This window comes from Ovis aries, chromosome 3 (assembly GCF_016772045.2).
Source record: "Ovis aries strain OAR_USU_Benz2616 breed Rambouillet chromosome 3, ARS-UI_Ramb_v3.0, whole genome shotgun sequence".
Taxonomy (NCBI): domain Eukaryota; kingdom Metazoa; phylum Chordata; class Mammalia; order Artiodactyla; family Bovidae; genus Ovis; species Ovis aries.
Genome location: NC_056056.1, coordinates 106,096,772 through 106,115,340, shown reverse-complemented (window position 1 = coordinate 106,115,340; position 18,569 = coordinate 106,096,772). Strand labels below are relative to the sequence as shown.

The window sequence follows — 18,569 nt, the reverse complement described above, 5'->3', positions numbered from 1 at the left end:
CATAACTCCACACACGTTCAATTCAAACTCTACTTCCAACATCATCTCCTTTCCTTTCTTCTCTGCACTTTCACCTCTGTTCACCAGCTCCATCTTTCAAATAGCTCCTTTTGTGAAATGTCATGTGAGTTTTGCCCCTGGGAGAAAGGAAGCAGCCCAGCTCTGCGCCTCTTAGACGTGTGTGAACAGACTAAGGAAAGCATGGTGACCAACCACAGACAGACTTGGAGAGAAGTGACCCGACTGGTCACAACCAAGATACACCTGTTGCTTGTGGACTGATTTGCGTACTGCAGAGCTGGTGGAGACGAACACACAATCACTGTTGATACATGCTGGTAACTTAACTTTGAACTGTACTGTTGGGAATGGCTATGATTTACCTAAACTGTAGTAACTGAAATATATGAAGATTAGAACTTTGCAAAGGCAGGCCTGCTAGGACAGCAAAGCCTTTTATAATTATTATGTATGACAAGGAAAAGTCTGTCATCTTAAACTCTGATTTTTTTTCTTAAACTGAAGTATAATTGATTTCTAATACTGTGTTAGTTTCCGGTGGACAGAAAAGTGATTCAGTTACACGTATGTGTGTGTCTGCGTGCTCAGTCACTCAGTCGTGTCCGACTATGTGACCCCCTGCTCTGTAGCCCGCCAGGCTCCTCTGTCCATGGGATTTCCCAGGCAAAATACTGGAGTGGGTTGCCATTTCCTACTCTAGGGGATCTTCCCGACCCCAGGATCAAACCCATGTCTCCTTGCCAAGTGGATTCTTTACACTGAGCCACCTGGGAAGCCCTGTATACACACACACACACACACACGTGTGTATATATATATATATATTCTTTTATACATTCTTTTCCATTATGGTTTATTACAAGATTTTGAATATAGTTCCCTGTGCTATTGTCTATTTTATTTGCTAATCCTAAACTCCTAATTTATCCCTCCCCCACCCTCTTTCCCCTTTGGTAACTGTATGTTTCTATGTCTTGTGTTTAGCTCTGATTTTTAACCTGTGCCTTTAGAATCAGAATCATCCCTGAATTTCTTCCAGGCAGACATACCCTGAGTCCCCATCATAGGTAACTAATGTTCCCTAGGGACAGAGCCTATGGTCTGTAGGAGCTGAAATAAGGGTTAAATTCAGCACTACAAGGGAGAGCAGGTTTGAGGGTCACTGGGACAGAGAGATGGGAACTCAGTGGTCTGCTCCCAAGTCTTGTCTGCTATAGGTACAAAGGCCATATTTGGCAAGAACTTTGTAAACGTATAAATCGTATTCATGTAGATGTCTGTGGGGAGTTTATGACAGCAGTTCACTACCAAACAACTTAGGGCAGGTCAGAGTCAGAAGAAGGCGGCTTCCCTGGTCTGTGTGAGCAAACACAGTATTTGGGCCCCTCGAGGCACCATAGTGTCACCTTGCCAAAGGCTACTCCAACAATACACAGAGGCCAACATGCAGGGCTAAGCATTTAGCTGGGTGAGCCAGCACTGTCTAAAGATGTCTCTATAGGAAATGCTTCATGCTCTGTACCCATCATGTTCTTCACCCAGTTATGAAGCACATTACCCAAGGCTTGAATGACTCATCACAGGGCGAGCTGGACTGCTTATAACAAACACCAGCAAATAAACAGTGCTAATTATAAAGAGCTGAGGATTAGCCACCCTGATTAATCCAAAATTCAGCCCTGTATACATTATTCTCACTAAATTCAGCAGTCAGAAAGAGAAAAACAAATATGGTATATTAACTCATAAAAATGGAATGCAGAAAAACGGTACAGATGAGCCTGTTTGCAGGGCAGGAACAGGAGAGGAAGGTGTCGAGAAGGAGCACGTGGACACGGAGGCAGGCCAGGCCGAATGGGGAAAGCAGCGCTACATGCACGCACTGCCACGCGTGAAGCAGCTAGTGGGAAGCTGCTGCACGGAGCTCAGCTCGGTGCTCTGTGATGACTTGGAGCAGGGGGATAGTGGGGTGGGAGGGAGGCTCAGGAGGGAGGGGGCGTGTGTGTTTATATGGCTGATTCATTTTGCTGTACACAGAAACTAACACAACGCTGTGAAGCAATTATTCTCCATAATAAAAAAAGAACTAAATTCAGTACTATATATAAAATAGATAACTAATAAGAACCTACACAGAGCACAGGGAACTCTCCTCAATACCCTGCAATAATCCATATGGGACAAGAATCTGAAAAGGAGTGAACAGTATTTAAAAAGACTTCCCAGGTGGCTCAGCGGTAAAGAATCTGCCTGCCAATGCACGAGACACAGGTTTGACTCCTGAGTCAGAAAGATTCCCTAGAGAAGGGAATGGCAACCCACTGCACTGTTCTTGCCTGGAGAATTCTATGGACGGAGGAGACTGGCGGGCTATAGTCCATGGGGTCGCAAAGTCGGACACAACTGAATAAGCATACACAGGCACATATACATATATACATGTACATCTGATTCACCTTGTACAGCAGGAACACAACACTGCAAATCTATACCACAGTAAAAGCCACAACAGCTGTTTGGTAAGTCCAGTCGGACTCTGGGTTCTGAAAGGCTGAAACTTCCTAGGACGTTATCACCCTGGAGAGTGACAGTGGGCGGACTCATGGGAACCAGCAGCTCTGAAGCGTATTATCCCGTCAGCTATCTTCATCACTGTAGAATTTCCTTTTGGTCTTTTTCATTCTGGTTTTTTTTTTTTTTTTTTGGAGGAGCCACTCAGCATGTGGGACCTTAGTTTCCCAACCAGGGGTGGAACCCTGTGCCCTGCAGTGGAAGCTCGGGGTCTTAACCACTGGACACCAGGGAAGCCCCTATTTTTCATTCTTAAACAAGCTGCCCATCCCACCAGCTGCTCTCTGGCAACCCACGTGTCGCCTGGACTGATACTCCCATTAGCCGATCTGGCACCAGCTCTCACCACGTGCGGGGATGAAGATCTTCACCGGGTCACTGAAGGGCCCCACGCCCCCTTTGGTGACGGCGGCAATCCTCACGGTACATGTGGCATTGTGCGCTTGAACAGAAAGCTGAGCAAGGCTGCGGTTCTGGCCAACTTCTTCCAAGAGCTCTTTCTGGGGGGGGGCAGACAGGAAAGGAAAGGAAGTGAAATACTGAGGCACCAGGGGCCTTGTCCTTCCAAGAGGAGTTCTTCTAAGGAAAGTCGTCCCACCCACATCCCAGGGGCAGTGGCTTGTTTCCACCACATCCCTTCCTCACTCAGGTCACAGCTAAGGGAGGAAAAAGGGAGGCAGGGATGCAGGATGGGCTGGCAGCATCCTCAGGCCTTGGGAGTCTTGGCTTACTGGAGCCGTGTAGGAGGGCTCAGGGAAACCTCTGGAAGCAGAGGAGCATGTGGCGGATGCACTTGAAGGGAAGAGCAAGGCTGTCTTCTTGGTGGTCCAGTGGCTACAATTCCACATCGCAATGCAGGGCGCCCTGGCTCCATCCCTGAATGGGATAGAACTAGATCCCACCTATTGCAACTAAGACCCGGCGCAGTCAAATTAAAAAAAAAAAAAAAGGAGGAGGAGCTCTGACAACCTACAGGGGTGGGATGGGGTGGGAGGTGGGAGGGAGGCTCAGAAAGCAGGGGACATATGTATACCTATGGCTGATTCATGTTGATGCACGGCAGAAATCAACACAATATTGTAAAGCAATTATCCTCCAGTTAAAAATAAATTTTTAAAAATGTAATGAAAAGTTACATTGAGTTAGGACATTGCACCATTGCATGACTTCATTACTGTATGCGATGAAAAATTAATGCTCCACTATCCCAATGGCTGCATTGCTCTCTTTTCTGAAACTGTGGGAACACAGTAGATAAATGTTTAACTTTTCTGAGAAAAAAGCACATGAAGGAAAAACAAAACTATCTACTCAAGACCCCCACCCTCAATCCCCACAGAGCACTGCCCAGGAGCTGCTCTGAACCTTGACACTGACCACCTCCCATTGTCCTTGCACCAGCATGGTGGGCTCCCGTTCTTTCCAATTCTAAGAGGTGTGACTAAAACCAACATTTAGGAAGGCACTGACACTTTCTGTTCTAGAGAAAATGTGCTCCATTAAAAAAAATCAGGCCTTACTTATTTATCTTGTTTTAAAGCCACTGGTGTGCTACTTGAGCCAATAAAACACGGGGGAGGGAATGTGGAGAAGATGCTTGGAAAAAAAAACAAAACAGAATTAAGTGCTTATAGAGTGCTTTCTCAGAGAAGGCAATGGCACCCCACTCCAGTACTCTTGCCTCGAAAATCCCATGGATGGAGAAGCCTGATAGGCTGCAGTCCATGGGGGCGCGAAGAGTCGGACACGACTGAGTGACTTCACTTTCACTTTGCACTATCATGCATTGGAGAAGGAAATGGCAACCCACTCCAGCGTCCTTGCCTGGAGAATCCCAGGGATGGGGGAGCCTGTTGGGCTGCCGTCTATGGGGTCGCACAGAGTCGGACACGACTGACTCGACTTAGCAGCAGCAGAGTGCTTTCTCCTTTGGTTCCAAACCTCAACTATCATGATGTTCTCTGGCACAGGAAATAAATTTTGTGTGAGTCTCTATGGTTCAGGCAATTACAAGTTAAAGGCTGTTGTTGTTCAGTCACTAAGTCGGGTCTGACTCTTTGTGTCCAAGTCAAAGGTAAACAGATTTATCTCCTGTAGAACACTGGAGAGCCTTGAACTTGCCAGTATATACTGTGGGTCTTGAAGAAGGGCTTATAATATGCAGCACATTTATAAACTTGTCTTCTCACTGAATTCTCACAGGTCTACAGACACTTCATGGGAATGGGACAAGAAATACTAGTCCACGTTCATCAAAAGGCTGTCCCCTTCACAGAGAGAAATTCTTCTGGTTTAGATGTCAGGCAGGACCATGCATGAAGTCCGTAGTGTCCTGCCTACAAAGCAAGTTCAAGGTCCCGTGTTCAGATGGTGCAAAGATGAGGAAGGCACAGTCCCAACTTAAAGGAGAACAAATTTTACTTGATCCTGACCTTTATATTTTAAGCTTTGATTTAGAAGGCAAGGGATAGCAAGAAACAGAGAACAAAAAAATGTTGAAATCTTCATCAAGATACGGAAAACGGGGACTTCCCTGGTGGTCCAGTGGCTAAGACTCCATGCTTCCAAAGCGGGCGACCCAAGTTTGATCCCTGATAAGGGAACTAGATCCCACATGCAGTAACTAAGACCCAGCACAGCCAAGTGTATATATATATATATATATATATAAGATACAGAAAACGTCCATATAATAAATATCAGGAGTTTCTTAGTGTGAAGCGACACAACAGTTGTAAGATAATGAAGGTACAAACTTTGAAAACTTTGGTGGGTTATTACAGTTTTCAGCAAACTGTAAACCCACCCAAAGACTACTTCAAGAAAGTTCTGAAATTCTATACCGAAAAAAAAAAAATCTTCACTAGAGTAGTCAGTTGGAATATCTTCCAAAATATCCAATTTCATCACCTTGCATGAAGAAAATGCAGCTTTAGTAACAGTTTTCTCTTTTTAAAACTTTTTACTTTATACTGGAGTACAGATGATGAACAGCGTTGTGACAGCTGCAGGTGGACAGCAAAGGGGCTCAGCCATACATATACATACATCCATTCTCCCACAAACCCCCCTCCCATCCAGGCTGCCACACAACACTGAGCAGAGCTCCCCGCGCTGCACAGTAAGACCTTGTGGGTTATCCATTTTAAATACGGCAGCGTGTACATATTCATCCCCCTTTTTTCTGTTTTTATTTTTTGGTGGTGCCCTGTGATATGCTGGATCTTAGATCCTCAAACAGGGATCAACCCAGTGCCCCCTGCATGGGAAGGGCAGAGTCTTAACCACTGGACCACAAGGGAAGTCCCAATAACAATTTTCTTAAAATGAAAATGAAAGGACAATTTTCAGGGGAAGCTGTGTCGAACTCTTGCTCTTTGGAAATGAAGGCAGATTAGGGAACCTAAGTGATGGACACAGAGTTCATTTCAAGCTTCAGTTCAGACGCAGGTTCTAGGCTCCTCTGAGGGAGGGCTGCCCTTCAGTGTTCTTCGTCTCCAGCAGCTGGTGGCTCAGATGATAAAGAATCCCTTCTGCAATGCAGGAGACCCAGGTTCCATCCCTGGGTCAGGAAGACCCCCTGGAGGAGGACACGGCAACCCACTGCAGTATTCTTGCCAGAGAAGTCCCATAAACAGAGGGGCCTGGTGGGCTACGGTCCATAGGGTCACAGACAGCTGGACACGACTGAATAACTAAGCAAGCCAGCAATTTTAACACTGTTTATCTCCCGCTGGAAGGTGCCTTGCCTAACCCAGGAATATCAGGTCTTTTCACTACAAAAACAAAGTTCCTAAAGCAGTATACGTCAACAGATGCACGGAGACAAGAGCACCCTGTCACAGTTCAGACTTACAGATGTCTCTGCATTCTGCCACACATGAGAGATGTGATAGCCCACGAGATCCCCGTCCTGCCGCTTAGTGGGAGGCTTGATCCACCTAATGGCCACCTTGTTGCTGGACTCATTCAGGAACATGGTGACGTTCAGAGGTGCTACTGATGGGGCTACAAAAGGAAAAGGGGAGAAGGATGAGGAGCCACGGAGAAATGCACATGAAACAAAAAACATTCAACGAATCCAAAAGAAGCAAGTGGATGAAGTTATAGACAGAACCAATAGAAAATATGGTAGGTGTAAATCTATGCATGGGCTCCTCTGGTGGCACAGAGATTTAAAAAACACACACAAAAAAACCCCTACCCGCCCATGCAGGAGATGGAAAGGCAATGGTAACGCCTTCCAGCATTCTTGCCTGGGAAATCCCATGGAAAGAGAAGCTGGGTGGGCTACAGTCCATGGGGTCACAAAAGAGTCAGACACGACGTAGAGTGACCAGACAGCAACACAGCAATCCGTGTGAATGATACCATACATTTCACTGGGCTGACTATCCAAATTCAAAGGCAACGATTGTGAAGTAAACTACTCCTGACATGAAACACACATCGAACATAAAGACCCAAATTAGTTAAAATAAGTATGAATAAATGATACACCATGTAATCAAAAGAGAGCTAAAATGCCTATATGAATATCAGATAAAAGAGATTTCACAGATAATACTGTTAACACCCAAAATAAAGAAAATCATTTCATAATGGTAAAGTGGCCAATTTATTCAGAAAGCACAGTAATATTAAACATTTATGCCAAAAATAACAGAACTTCAGGGATTTCTCTGGTGGTCCAGTGGCGAAGACTCCATACGCCCAATGCAGGGGGCCTAGATTCAGCCCCTGGTCAGGGAACTGGATCCCACATGCCACAACTAAAGATCCCGCCTGCTGCAATGGAGACCCAGCACAGTCAAATAAATAAATAAGAAAATAGCTGGGTCCCCAATTTAAAAAAAGCAACAACAGCACTTTAGAATATCTGGACTGCTAGACCTGCAAATAGAAACAGGTGAATTCACAATCGTAATTGCAGACTTTAATGCACTTGTCTACATGACTGATAGAAAAAGGAAGCAGAAAGTCATTAAGAATACGGTTCGAAAAACACTACCCACAAACCTGACCAAGTTGACGTTTATAGAGCACTCCATCTATGACAAACCTAGATAGCATATTAAAAAGCACAGATATCATCTGGCTGACAAAGGTCCATATGGTCAAAGCTATGCTTTTTCCAGTATTCATGTTCAGATGTGAGAGTTGGACCATAAAGAAGGCTGAGCACTGAAGAATTGATATTTTCGAACTGTGGTGCTGGAGAAGACTCTTGAGCATCCCTTGGACTGCAAGGAGATCAAACCAGTCAACCCTAAAGGAAATCAACCCTGAATATTCACTTGGAAGGACTGATGCTGAAGCTGAAGCTCCAGTATTTTGGCCACCTGCTGCAAAGAACTGACTCAATGGAAAAGACCCTGAAGCTGGGAAAGAATGAAGTCAGGAGGAGAAGGGGCAACAGAGGATGAGATGGTTGGATGGCATCACCGTTTCAATGGACATGAGTTTGAGCAAACTCTGGGAGATGCTGATGGATAGGGAATCCTGGAGTGCTGCAGTCCATGAGGTCACAAAGAGCTGGACATGACCGAGCAACTGAACAACAACAGAAACCATCGGATCAGAGCAGGATGCACATTCTCCTCACATGCACACTGAACATTTATCAGGGTACACCATGTTCTGGACCATGAAACGAGTCGTGATAAATACTGAAGGATTCAAGCAACACAAATTATATTCTTTGACCCCAGGAGAATGAAATTAGAAGTCAGTCATACAAAGATCTCTGGAAAACCCCTTAAATATTTTCGAAATTAAAGACACCTAAATAACTAATAGCGCAAAGAAGAAATCAAAACAGAAACCAGAAAGTGTTAATATTTTGAGCTGAATAAAAATGAAACAGCAGATAAAAATCATTCTCAAAGGTTTTTCTTCCTCATTTAAGATATTTTACAACCTTGGCACTAGTTTCATTTGTGCAAGGATTAAGCCCTAACAATTTGTGATCTAGACCTTTCCCACAGTCTGTATGAAAATTAGAGCACTGATTAGGTTAAGGCAGGAGTTCAGGGCAGGAAAGACTGTAAGCAATCCAGAACTCTAAACTGAGAAATAACAGAAACTGCACAACTGAAATCTAACATAATACAATATTCACTTCAATGTTCATAGAAAAAATGTAAGATCTTGGAAATCAAAAGCAGTACACAGAAAGTTTACAGATGCAAATAAAATTTGCTATGAGAAAATAATATAGAACCAACAGTACCTACTTCATATGGTTGCTATGAGGAGCTAATGAAATAATGCACATAAAGTACCTAAGATGGTCACTGACACATAGTAGGTGCTTCTTGAACATTAGCTGCCTTCATATTTATTAGTTTCTTGACTTTAATGCTATGAGTAATAACTTTCATATATGCTTCATGCTAAGACACTTCAGTCGTGTCTGACTTTTTGTGACCCAGTGGACCACAGTCTGCCAGGATCCTCTGTCCATGGGATTGTCCAGAAAAGAATACTGGAGTGGGCTGCCATTTCCTTCTCCAGGGGACCTTCCCAACAGGGGGACTGAAGGGTATCTCTTACATCTCCTGCATTGGCAGGCAGGTTCTCACTAGTGCCACCTGGGAAGCAGTTATGTTTTAATTAATATATGCTATAAAGAGTGTGCTACTATTAATATTTTCCTATATAAAAGAAAACATCACTGATACATAGTGAGTATAAGGTTTGTCACTAAACTGTTTTCAAATACAGGAAGTCCCCTACATACCACCGAGTTCTTTTTCCGAAAGGGCGTTTATAAAAATTTGTTTGTAAGTCCAACAAAGTTAGCCTAGGTACCCAACTAACACAATTGGCTATATAAGTACTGTACTGCAATAGGTTGAAAATGGAAGGAAAGTTACACAGCTCAAAATAGCCTGGAGCTAAAACTCCCCTTGGGGTCCTCCCCACCGTTCTATGCAAAACAAAGAACTCTCTCACCGGAAGGAAAAAAATGGACATTAAGACTGATTACGCCCAGCTCCTAGCTGGTCCCAGCCTCTGGCTGATCTCTAGAATTTCTTGCCCCAGCCGTTTAAGAGATAACTACTCTGAACAACCTTGGAGAACAGGCCCCCTTGAGACAGTAGCCTTCCACATACATGCCTATACATACTTACTCTTTTCTTGGGTTAGTGCAGCAGCTCACTAGTCTGACTGCTGCCCCTTCTCACCTCATTGAAGGTGATCTGTTTCTGTAAAGTGCCGGTCTCATTCTTTTTCCAAACCTCACCTTCTCTAACTCGCTTACCCTACAATAATTCTTTTCATACAAATAATACATAAAAAAGCAAACCAAAAATAAAACATTTTTTTGTGTTTTAAAAAGTACAGTAGTACAGTACAACAGCTGGCACCCAGGGGTCAACAGCCAGTGAACAGGCAAGAAGAGTTACTGCCTGAAGGAGGGAGAGGAGGTGGGAGATGGCAGAGCTGAAGGATCATCGGCAACAGGAGACGGTGGGCAGGCTGCGACACTGATAGCACAGGTTCCGGTTCCTTGCTGCAACCACATGCAAGTCTGCATCTGTGAAAACTCGAAACTTAAAAGGTTTGTATGTAGGGAGCTTACTATATGGAAGGAAACATCTTTCCCATTTTCACTGGTCATCTCCCTAAAATTCTCTTCCGGAGACAAAGGCCACACAAACAAAAGTTAAAGTCTGAACCAGCCCATCAGGAAGGATTTCTATCATCACATGCCATCCGGCACAATATTCATTTCTGAACCCCAGGAATTACCTCCTTCAGTTGTGCTGGCCAGAATCCAAGGGCTTATTGCAGACCAGCCGACTTCATTCATGCAGGACACGGCAATGCTGTAATTCGCCAGAGCCTGCAGCTGCTCGATTTGATACAGATGTGCTGAACCGGAGGTGTTAAAAATCCTGACTGAGCCATGACTCAGCGGCTCAACTTCCTTCACCTAAATGAAGAGTAAAAATTGTGGACCAGGCGTGAGTAAGGTAGTAGGAATGTTAGGCTTGGGGTATCCACGCATCCAGTGTGCATGGCCCTTCCTCTGCACCGAGCGGAAGTACCTGCTTCCTTTTGGGTCACACCCTAAATTTCCCACCAGTGCGTTACTCATGCTACTTACTTGAGCAACAACTGGGAACCTGATGAAAAACGCCTGAAATAAGTGTTCTCACCATGGCAGGTAACAGAGCAAATAAATCATCATCTTCGAAACAGTGTCAGACTTTATTTTTTGGGGCTCCAAAATCACTGCAGATGGTGACTGCAGCCATGAAATTAAAAGACACTTACTCCTTGGAAGGAAAGTTATGACCAACCTAGACAGCATATTAAAAAGCAGAGATATTACTTTGCCAACAAAGATCTGTCTAGTCAAGACTATGGTTTTTCCAGTGGTCACGTATGGATGTGAGAGTTGGACTGTGAAGAAAGCTGAGCACCGAAGAATTGATGCTTTTGAACTGTGGTGTTGGAGAAGACTCTTGAGAGTCCCTTGGACTGCAAGGAGATCCAACCAGTCCATTCTGAAGGAGATCAGTCCTGGGTGTTCATTGGAAGGACTGATACTGAGGCTGAAACTCCAATACTTTGGCCACCTCATGCGAATAGTTGACTCATTGGGAAAGACCCTGATACTGGGAGGGATTGGGTGCAGGAGGAGAAGGGGACGACAGAGGATGAAAGGGCTGGATGGCATCACGGACTCGATGGACATGAGTTTGGGTGAACTCCGGGAGTTGGTGATGGACAGGGAGGCCTGTGATTCACGGGGTCACAAAGAGTCAGACACGACTGAGCAACTGAACTGAACTGAACATTATAATCCTTATAATTTATATTTAACCAAAAAGAAAAGTAGCTTTTCCTCTCTCAGAACCACTTTAATTCCTGATCCTTTTTTTCGCAGTTGTTTCACATAATATACAAAAACGACCTGAAATATATAGAATCTGACCCTTTAAAGAGAACATTTCCCAAATCCTGCTTTAGAAGATGAGACCCTTAATTTAAAAAAAAAAATCTGCATTTCATTATGTAACCTGAGGAATTCTGGCTATTGTCTTGAAGCTATCTGAGCACGCCCTTTATTCTTAAGCCCCAATTCCCACTCCAATATCAACCCAACTCCAAAATCACACACAGATGGTGCAGATTTTATGGCATTTTTTGGTGGAGAGATATAGGAAATGACCATCTGTACCTTACCCAACAAGCTTTTCTCCAAAGCTTTAGAAAACCTATCAGCTCTTTCTTCTGAGTCCTTGTACCCCATCTTTCCCTCCATAAACACCGCCAGTCTCTCCATATCCCTCTCCCGATGTCTTCTGTATGTATAGGCAAGAAGGGGGGAATCCCCAGCAAATCTAGTCTTATGGAAACTTCCAGCTTTTCTCTTGGAAAAGTCTTATCTGGGGATAGGGATCATGCAGTCTTCCTTCACTGTATGTTTTCGGAAGTGAAGTGACAGTGTTAGCCGCTCAGTCATGTCTGACCCCTTGCGACCCCATGGACTGTACCCACCAGGCTCCGCTATCCAGGTAATTCTACAGGCAGGAATACTGGAGTGAATTGCCATGCCCTGCTCCAGGGAATCTTCCCAACCCAGGGATCGAACCTGGGTGTCTGGCATTGCAGGCAGGTTTGTCACCGTTTGAGCCACCAGGGAAGCTTTCAACGCATATTTCTATTTCTAAAACATGTTGTACTGATAAAAATCAGAAAAGACTAAATAGGATTGGACAAAACAGAAGTCACCAAGGACAATTTGGGAAAAAAATCTTAAACCCACAAAATGTATTCCTGATAATAATAGGCTTGAAATTATAGGGTGTGGATATACAACCTTGTTATTTCAGGAGATATATGTTTGAAATTTAGGTCAAGGGGCCACAGGCTGACATTTCGGAATTCTAAATCCCCCAGTGGATAAGATGAGGGGGTGCACTGGGCTCGAGTTTCACGTCTGACTCAGACCCACAGGCTCCACCGGGTGACAAGATGGAAGCCCACTGGCCTGAGGAGCCACCAGGGGAGAGCCCAGGAGCTGGGTGCTGATCTCAGTGGTGGCTGTTGGCAGAAAGTACTTTCTGTTTCTTCCCTTTAAAGTCTGCACCTACTTCCTGGTGTCCAAGCACTGGAACTAAGCTGCAAGAAACCGTGGCTCCCACCCCTGCCCATTTCCGGGGCAGGGCACTGGCCTGCTGCCCCTCACAGGGACGCTCCTTACGGCATGTTCCTAGAAGAAGCCGCGGTTTCTGTAACCGTGCTCCGTGGGTCCTGGGGCATGAAACAGTAAGATTACGTGGGAGAGGTGAAAATAGAAATGGAGTCCAGAGCCCAAAAATGGGTGAAGAATGAAACCAAGGACCAAAGGAAGTGAGAGGGTGTGTCCTGCTAGTGTGTGGATCTGAATCTTGTCCAAAGCATTCATTTGTTACTAAGTCAGAGTTTAAAATAACAAGGAACTGGGAATCTGCTACAAAACTATACTTGGTCCCATCAGAAACGGGAATACACTGTTACTCAACAGCTTGCTGCTCTGTGATGACCTAGGGGGTGGCATGGTGGGTGGGGTGAGAGGAGATATATGTATGCATCTAGCCAATTCATGTTGTTGTGCAGCAGAAACTACCACAATATTGTGAAGCAATTATATTCCAATTAAAAAAAACAATATAAAAGTATACAGCTTGTAGAGCCAATTCTGACCAACTTCGCTCGGACTGCCAGAGAAAATACAGCACACCTAATTATATTTAAAGTTCAAATCAGTTCAGTTCAGTTCAGTCGCTCAGTTGGGTCTGACTCTTTGCAACCCCATGGACACACCAGGCCTCCCTGTCCATCACCAACTCCCAGAGATTACTCAAACTCATGTCCATTGAGTCACTGATGCCATCCAACCATCTCATCCTCTGTCATTCCCTTCTCCTCCTGCCCTCAATCTTTCCGAGCATCAGGGTCTTTTCAAATGAGTCATCTCTTCGCATCAAGTGGCCAAAGTACTGGAGTTTCAACTTCAGCATCAGTCCTTCCAATGAACACCCAGGACTGATCTCCTTGGCATAGACTGGTTGGATCTCCTTGCAGTCCAAGGGACTCTCAAGAGTCTTCTCCAACACCACAGTTCAAAAGCATCAATTCTTCGGGGATCAGCTTTCTTCACAGTCCAACTCACATTCATACATGACCACTGGAAAAACCATAGCCTTGACTAGACAAACTTTTGTTGGCAAAGTAATGTCTCTGATTGTTAACATGCTATCTAGGTTGGTCATAACTTTTCTTCAAAGGAGTAAGCGTCTTTTAATTTCATGGCTGCAGTCATTATCTGCAGTGATTTTGGAGCCCAGAAAAATAAAGTCAGCCACTGTTTCCACTGTTTCTCCACCTATTTGCCATGAAGTGATGGGATCGGATGCCATGATCTTCGTTTTCTGAATGCTGAGCTTTAAGCCAACTTTTTCACTCTCCTCTTTCACTTTCATCAAGAGGCTCTTTACTTAGTCTTCACTTTCTGCCATAAGGGTGGTGTCATCTGCATACGTGAAGTTATTGATATTTCTCCCAGCAATGTTGATTCCAACTTGTGCTTCTTCCAGCCCAGCGTTTCTCATGATGTACTCTGCATATAAGTTAAATAAGCAGGGTGACAATATACAGCCTTGACGTACTCCTTTTCCTATTTGGAACCAGTCTGTTGTTCCATGTCCAGTTTTAACTGTTGCTTCCTGACCTGCTTATACGTTTCTCAAGAGGCAGGTCAGGTGGTCTGTATTCCCATCTCTCTCAGAATTTTCCACAGTTTCTTGTGATCCACACAGTCAAAGGCTTTGGCGTAGTCATAAAGCAGAAATAGATGTTTTCTGGAACTCTCTTGCTTTTTCCATGATCCAGCAGATGTTGGCAATTTGATCTCTGGTTCCTCTACCTTTTCTAAAACCAGCTTGAACATCTGGAAGTTCATGGTTCATCTGTTGTTGAAGCTTGGGTTGGAGAATTTTGAGCATTACTTTGCTAGTATGTGAGATGAGTATAATTGTGCGGTAGTTTGAGCCTTCTTTGGCATTGCCTTTCTTTGGGATTGGAATGAAAACTGACCTTTTCCAGTCCTGTGGCCACTGCTGAGTTTTCCAAATTTGCTGGCATATTGAGTGAAGGACTTTCACAGCATCGTCTTTTAGGATTTGAAATAGCTCAACTGGAATTCCATCACCTCCACTAGCGTTGTTCATAGTGATGCTTCCTAAGGCCCACTTGACTTCACATTCCAGGATGTCTGGCTCTAGATGGATGATCACACTATCGTGGTTATCTGGGTCATGAAGATCTTTTTTGTACAGTTCTTCTGTGTATTCTTGCCACCTCTTCTTCATATCTTCTGCTTCTGTTAGGTCCATACCATTTCTGTCCTTTATTGAGCCCATCTTTGCATGAAATGTTCCCTTGGTATCTCTACTTTTCTTGAAGAGATCTAGTCTTTCCATTCTATTGTTTTCCTCTATTTCTTTGCACTGATCATTGATGAAGGCTTTCTTATCTCTCCTTGCTATTGTTTGGAATCCTGCATTCAGATGCTTATATCTTTCCTTTTCTCCTTTGCTTTTGGCTTCTCTTCTTTTCACAGCTATTTGTAAGGCCTCCTCAGACAGCCATTTTCCTTTTTTGCATTTCTTTTTCTTGGGGATGGCCTTGATCCCTGTCTCCTGTATAATGTCACAAACCTCCGTCCATAGTTCATCAGGCACTTTATCAGATCTAGTCCCTTAAATCTATTTCTCACTTCCACTGTATAATCATTAGGGATTTGATTTAGGTCATACCTGAATAGTCTAGTGGTTTTCCCTACTTTCTTCAATTTAAGTCTGAATTTGGCAATAAGGAATGCATGATCTGAGTCATAGTCAGCTCCTGGTCTTGTTTTTGCTGACTGTATAGAGCTTCTCTATCTTTGGCTGTAAAGAATATAATCAATCTGATTTCAGTATTAATCATCTGGTAAAGTCTTCTCCTGTGTTGTTGGAAGAGGGTATTTGCTATGACCAGTGTGCTGTCTTGGCAGAATTCTATTAGCCTTTGCCCTGCTTCATTCTGTACTCCAAGGCCAAATTTACCTGTTACTCCAGGTGTTTCTTGACTCCCTACTTTTGCATTCCAGTCCCCTATGTGAAAAGGACATCTTTTTTGGGTGTTAATTCTAAGAAGGTTTTATAGGTCTTCATGAAACCGTTCAACTTCAGCTTCTTCAGTGTTACTGGTTGGGGCATAGACTTGGATTACCATGATATTGAATGGTTTGCCTTTGAAATGAACAGAGATCATTCTGTCATTTTTGAGATTGCTCCCAAGTACTGCATTTCGGACTCTTTTGTTGACTATGATGGCTACTCCATTTCTTCTAAGGGATTCTTGCCCACAGTAGTAGATATAATGGTCATCTGAGTTAAATTTACCCATTCCAGTACATTTTAGTTCACTGATTCCTAAAATGTTGACATTCACTCTTGCCATCTCCTGTTTGACCACTTCCAATTTGCCTTGATTCTTGTACCTAACATTCCAGGTTCTGATGCAATATTGCTCTTTACAGCATCAGACCTTGCTTCCATCACCAGTCACATCCACAACAGGGTGTTGTTTTTGCTCTGGCTCTGTCTCTTCGTTCTTTCTGGAGTTATTTCTCCACTCGTCTCCAGTAGCATATTGGGCATCTACCGACCTGGGTATTCATCTTTCAGTGTCCTATCTTTTGCCTTTTCATACTGTTCATGGGGTTCTCAAGGTAGGAATACTGAAGTAGTTTGCATTCCCTTCTCCAGTGGACCACATTTTGTCAGAACTCTCCACCATGACCCGTCTGTCTCGGGTGGTCCTACATAGCATGGCTCATTGTTTCATTGAGCTAGACAAGGCTGTGGTACATGTGATTATATTGGTTAGTTTTCTGTGATTGTGGCTTTCAGTCTGTCTGCTCTCTGATGGAGAAGAATAAGAGGCTTATGGAAGCTTCCTGATAGGAGAGACTGACTGAGGGGGAAACTGGGTCTTGTTCTGCTGGGTGGGGCCATGCTCAGTAAATCTTTAATCCAATTTTCTGTTGATGGGTGGAGCTGTGTTCCCTCCCTGCTGTTTACCTGGGGCCAAAGACTCCTGCAGAGAAAAGCTGGACTGGAAGAAACACAAGCTGGAATCAAGATTGCCAGGAGAAATATCAATAACCTCAGATATGCAGATGACACCACCCTTATGGCAGAAAGTGAAGAGGAACTAAAAAGACTCTTGTTGAAAGTGAAAGAGGAGAGTGAAAAGGTTGGCTTAAAACTCAACATTCAGAAAACGAAGAGCATGGCATCCGGTCCCATCACTTCATGGGAAATAGATGGGGAAACAGTGGAAACAGTGTCAGACTTTATTTTTGGGGGCTCCAAAACCACTGCAGATGGTGACTGCAGCCATGAAATTAAAAGACGCTTACTTCTTTGAAGAAAAGTTATGACCAACCTAGGTGGCATATTCAAAAGCAGAGACATTACTTTGCCAAGTAAGGTCCATCTAGTCAAGGCTATGGTTTTTCCAGTAGTCATGTATGGATATGAGAGTTGGACTGTGAAGAAGGCTGAGCACCGAAGAATTGATGCTTTTGAAGTGGAGAAGACTCTTGAGAGTCCCTTGGACTGCAAAGAGATCCAACCAGTCCATTCTGAAGGAGATCAGCCCTGGGATTTCTTTTGGAGGGAATGATGCTGAAGCTGAAACTCCAGTACTTTGGCCACCTCATGAGAAGAGTTGACTCATTGGAAAAGACTCTGATGCTGGGAGAGATTGGGGGCAGGAGGAGAAGGGGACGACAGAGGATGAGATGGCTGGATGGCATCACTGACTCGATGGACGTGAGTCTGGGTGAACTCCGGGAGTTGGTGATGGACAGGGAGGCCTGGCGTGCTGCGATTCATGGGGTCACAAAGAGTTGGACACGACTGAGCGACTGAACTGAACTGAGCTGAAACTATGTTGGAGGTAATGAAAATAATGGTGACCTCCCTCAAAAGATCCCATGCATGTACTGCTACAGTCCATGCCCCCAACCCTGCAGCAGACCACCACCACGCCTCCACCAGAGACTCCCGGACACCCACAGGCAAGTCTGCTGTGGGGTCACTGCTGCTTTCTCCTGGGTCCTGGTGCACAAGGTTCTGTTTGCCCTCCAAGACTTTATTTCCCAGTCCTACGCCAAGTTCTGGCAGCTCTATGGTGGGGTTAATGGCGACCTCCCCCAAGAGGACTTATGCCATACCCACACCCAGAGCCCCGCCCCTGCAGCAGACTACTGCTGACCCGGACCTCTGCAGGAGATGCCAAACGCAGTTCTGCCTCAGTCTCTGTGGGTTCCTGGGTCTGGCGCACACAAGGTCTGTTGGAGCCCTCTGGGCATCTCTGGCGGGAATGGGGTTTGATTCTAAATGCGAATCGCCCCTCCTACCATCTTGCTGGGGCTTCTCCTTTGCCCTTGGACATGGGGTATCTCCTCACAGCAGCTCCAGCGCCTATCATCTTACTGGGGTTTCTCTGACCTTGGACGTGGGGTATCTCCACATGGCCGGTCCAGCGAAGTGCAGCCAGCGCTCCTGACCTTGGACGTGGGGAATCTATTTATGGCTGCTCCAGCAAAGTTCAAATAGACAACCAATAATTATGGGTGTACGTATGACACAAAGTCAGCAGAGTAATTATCTTATAAAGTAACTACGTTTCTATTTGCTAAATCTGGACAGATGGAGAGGAGAATGGGTGAAGGGAGTCTGAGCTAGCTGGTGGGACAAAGACAGGATAACCACAGGATCCAACGTGGGCAAGGGGGCTGCAACTTGGCAGCCTCAGGACGGCTCTTTGTACCACAGCCACCCAAAGTCCGGGCGAAGAGAGACAGAAAGCAAGTGAAGCTTGTGGAGACCCGTCTTCCTCCTGGAGGGGTGACCTGGTGC

At 44.7% G+C, this 18,569-nt stretch overlaps 1 protein-coding gene across 2 annotated transcripts in view; it reads right to left on the bottom strand.

Moving 5' to 3' along the window:
- MERTK (MER proto-oncogene, tyrosine kinase) overlaps positions 1-18,569 on the bottom strand; it is a 117,604-nt gene that overhangs the window by 29,122 nt on the left and 69,913 nt on the right. For both annotated transcript variants that reach the window (XM_015094533.3, XM_060412433.1), the window contains 3 exons: positions 10,351-10,534; positions 6,449-6,600; positions 2,939-3,092 (listed from right to left, as the gene is read on the bottom strand). In XM_015094533.3, coding sequence (XP_014950019.2) covers positions 2,939-3,092; positions 6,449-6,600; positions 10,351-10,534 — 490 coding nt within the window. The remainder of the gene's footprint in view (positions 1-2,938; positions 3,093-6,448; positions 6,601-10,350; positions 10,535-18,569) is intronic.